Below are 1459 nucleotides of genomic sequence, written 5' to 3' on the forward strand. Positions count from 1 at the left end.
TTTTATCTTTGTTTCATGTTTGTAGTTTTTCATTATTATAAATTTCAATCATTCTAGTGAGAGACAGAGACACAAATTGCAAACACTTTCAAATGAGAAATTTTATGGGTATCATTTTGAGATATAAACAGGTATAGGGAAATTAGAGACTTGGAGTTCATAGATGAATGTTAATGGCTATTTAGGGGCTGCTTTTGATCTTGACCAAGTTGATTTTGACACAAGAAAGTCCTCCCCTTTTGAATTAACTTTCTCAGCTAGCATGAAGCCTAGTTAAGTCTGGTTTACTATATGGGCAATCACAATTTAATCATGATAATTGTGCATGACTTGCTATAAAGTAATTGTTCTTGCTATAAATGAGAATTGTCACATACCCATACCCATGTGAAATAATTATGACTAGTAACAATGATATCTATTTTGAAATGTATAACTACATTTAATTTATATTAAATTACTAGTGTCTATATCTGTGTACCGCATGAAATGAATAATAATGTAAATATATAAAAAAAAATCAAGATTTCTCCTTAGAATACCAAAATGATTTTTGAATTAAAAATATATTTTATTTTGTTAAGAATTAAAATAACTTACTCTATCTGTAGAAGAATCTCAAATAACATCAGAGTTTCATACCCTAAGCCCATTGATAGTTACTCCCCATAAATACACATAAACATGTACAAAGCCATGTTGAAATTGAACAATATATATCATCAATATATCACCTAGAGATTCTCCTATCAGTTAATCATCACACATCATCCTCACGATGGGTTACGTCTGTTGGATGCTCGGTACACCTCTCATGTTATTGCTTCCCTTCCTAATTTTCTGGATAATTATTTCCCCATCAAGTGTCAAGTTCCATGTAACTGAGGCCTCCCTAACACATTTCAACCTCACAAGCAACAACACCTTATATTTCAAATTTAAAGTCGACATTTCAGCGAGAAACCCCAACAACAATGTCAAGGTCTATTACAGAAGGATCAAAGCAATTGCTTGGTACAAAGATAACGACTTTGGCTGGGTGAGTTTGACACCCTTTGATCAAGGCCACAAGAACACCTCATTCCTCGAGCCTATAGTGTTTGAAGGGCATAGCGCCATGAAACTTAAACCTCGCCAGATTGCTGAGTATAATGAGGAGACACGTGTGGGGGTTTACAATGACTTAGCTGTAGATTTGGATCTTCGAATTAGAGCTAAGTATGGAGGAATAAAGGGCAGACGTTTCAATCCACCCATTGTAAGGTGTCGTCGTTTAAGAGTTCCTTTGATTTCAAGTGATGAATCAACACCTCCTCTCAACCGCACCAGCTGCAGTAGTAGTTATTTTTTTTTAGTCGTCATAGTCGTTATCATAGTGGTTATTTCATGCGACGTTGGTCAAAGCAAAAGTCACGGAAAATTACAGACTAATATTCTACATGTTGGTGTAATGACTTAA

The 1459-nt window shown here is 34.6% G+C and overlaps 1 protein-coding gene across 1 annotated transcript; it reads left to right on the forward strand.

Moving 5' to 3' along the window:
- The first annotated feature begins 778 nt into the window (after positions 1 to 778).
- LOC130712272 (NDR1/HIN1-like protein 10) lies at positions 779 to 1459 on the forward strand. The gene has a single exon (XM_057562104.1). It carries the CDS (start codon positions 779 to 781, stop codon positions 1457 to 1459), a length of 681 nt encoding a protein of 226 aa, XP_057418087.1.

The sequence above is a fragment of the Lotus japonicus genome, chromosome 4 (genome assembly GCF_012489685.1).
Source record: "Lotus japonicus ecotype B-129 chromosome 4, LjGifu_v1.2".
Classification (NCBI taxonomy): domain Eukaryota; kingdom Viridiplantae; phylum Streptophyta; class Magnoliopsida; order Fabales; family Fabaceae; genus Lotus; species Lotus japonicus.

Coding starts and splice junctions, on each gene's coding strand:
- LOC130712272 (XM_057562104.1), top strand. CDS start 779: ATGGGTTACGTCTGTTGGATGCTCGGTACACCTCTCATGTTATTGCTT.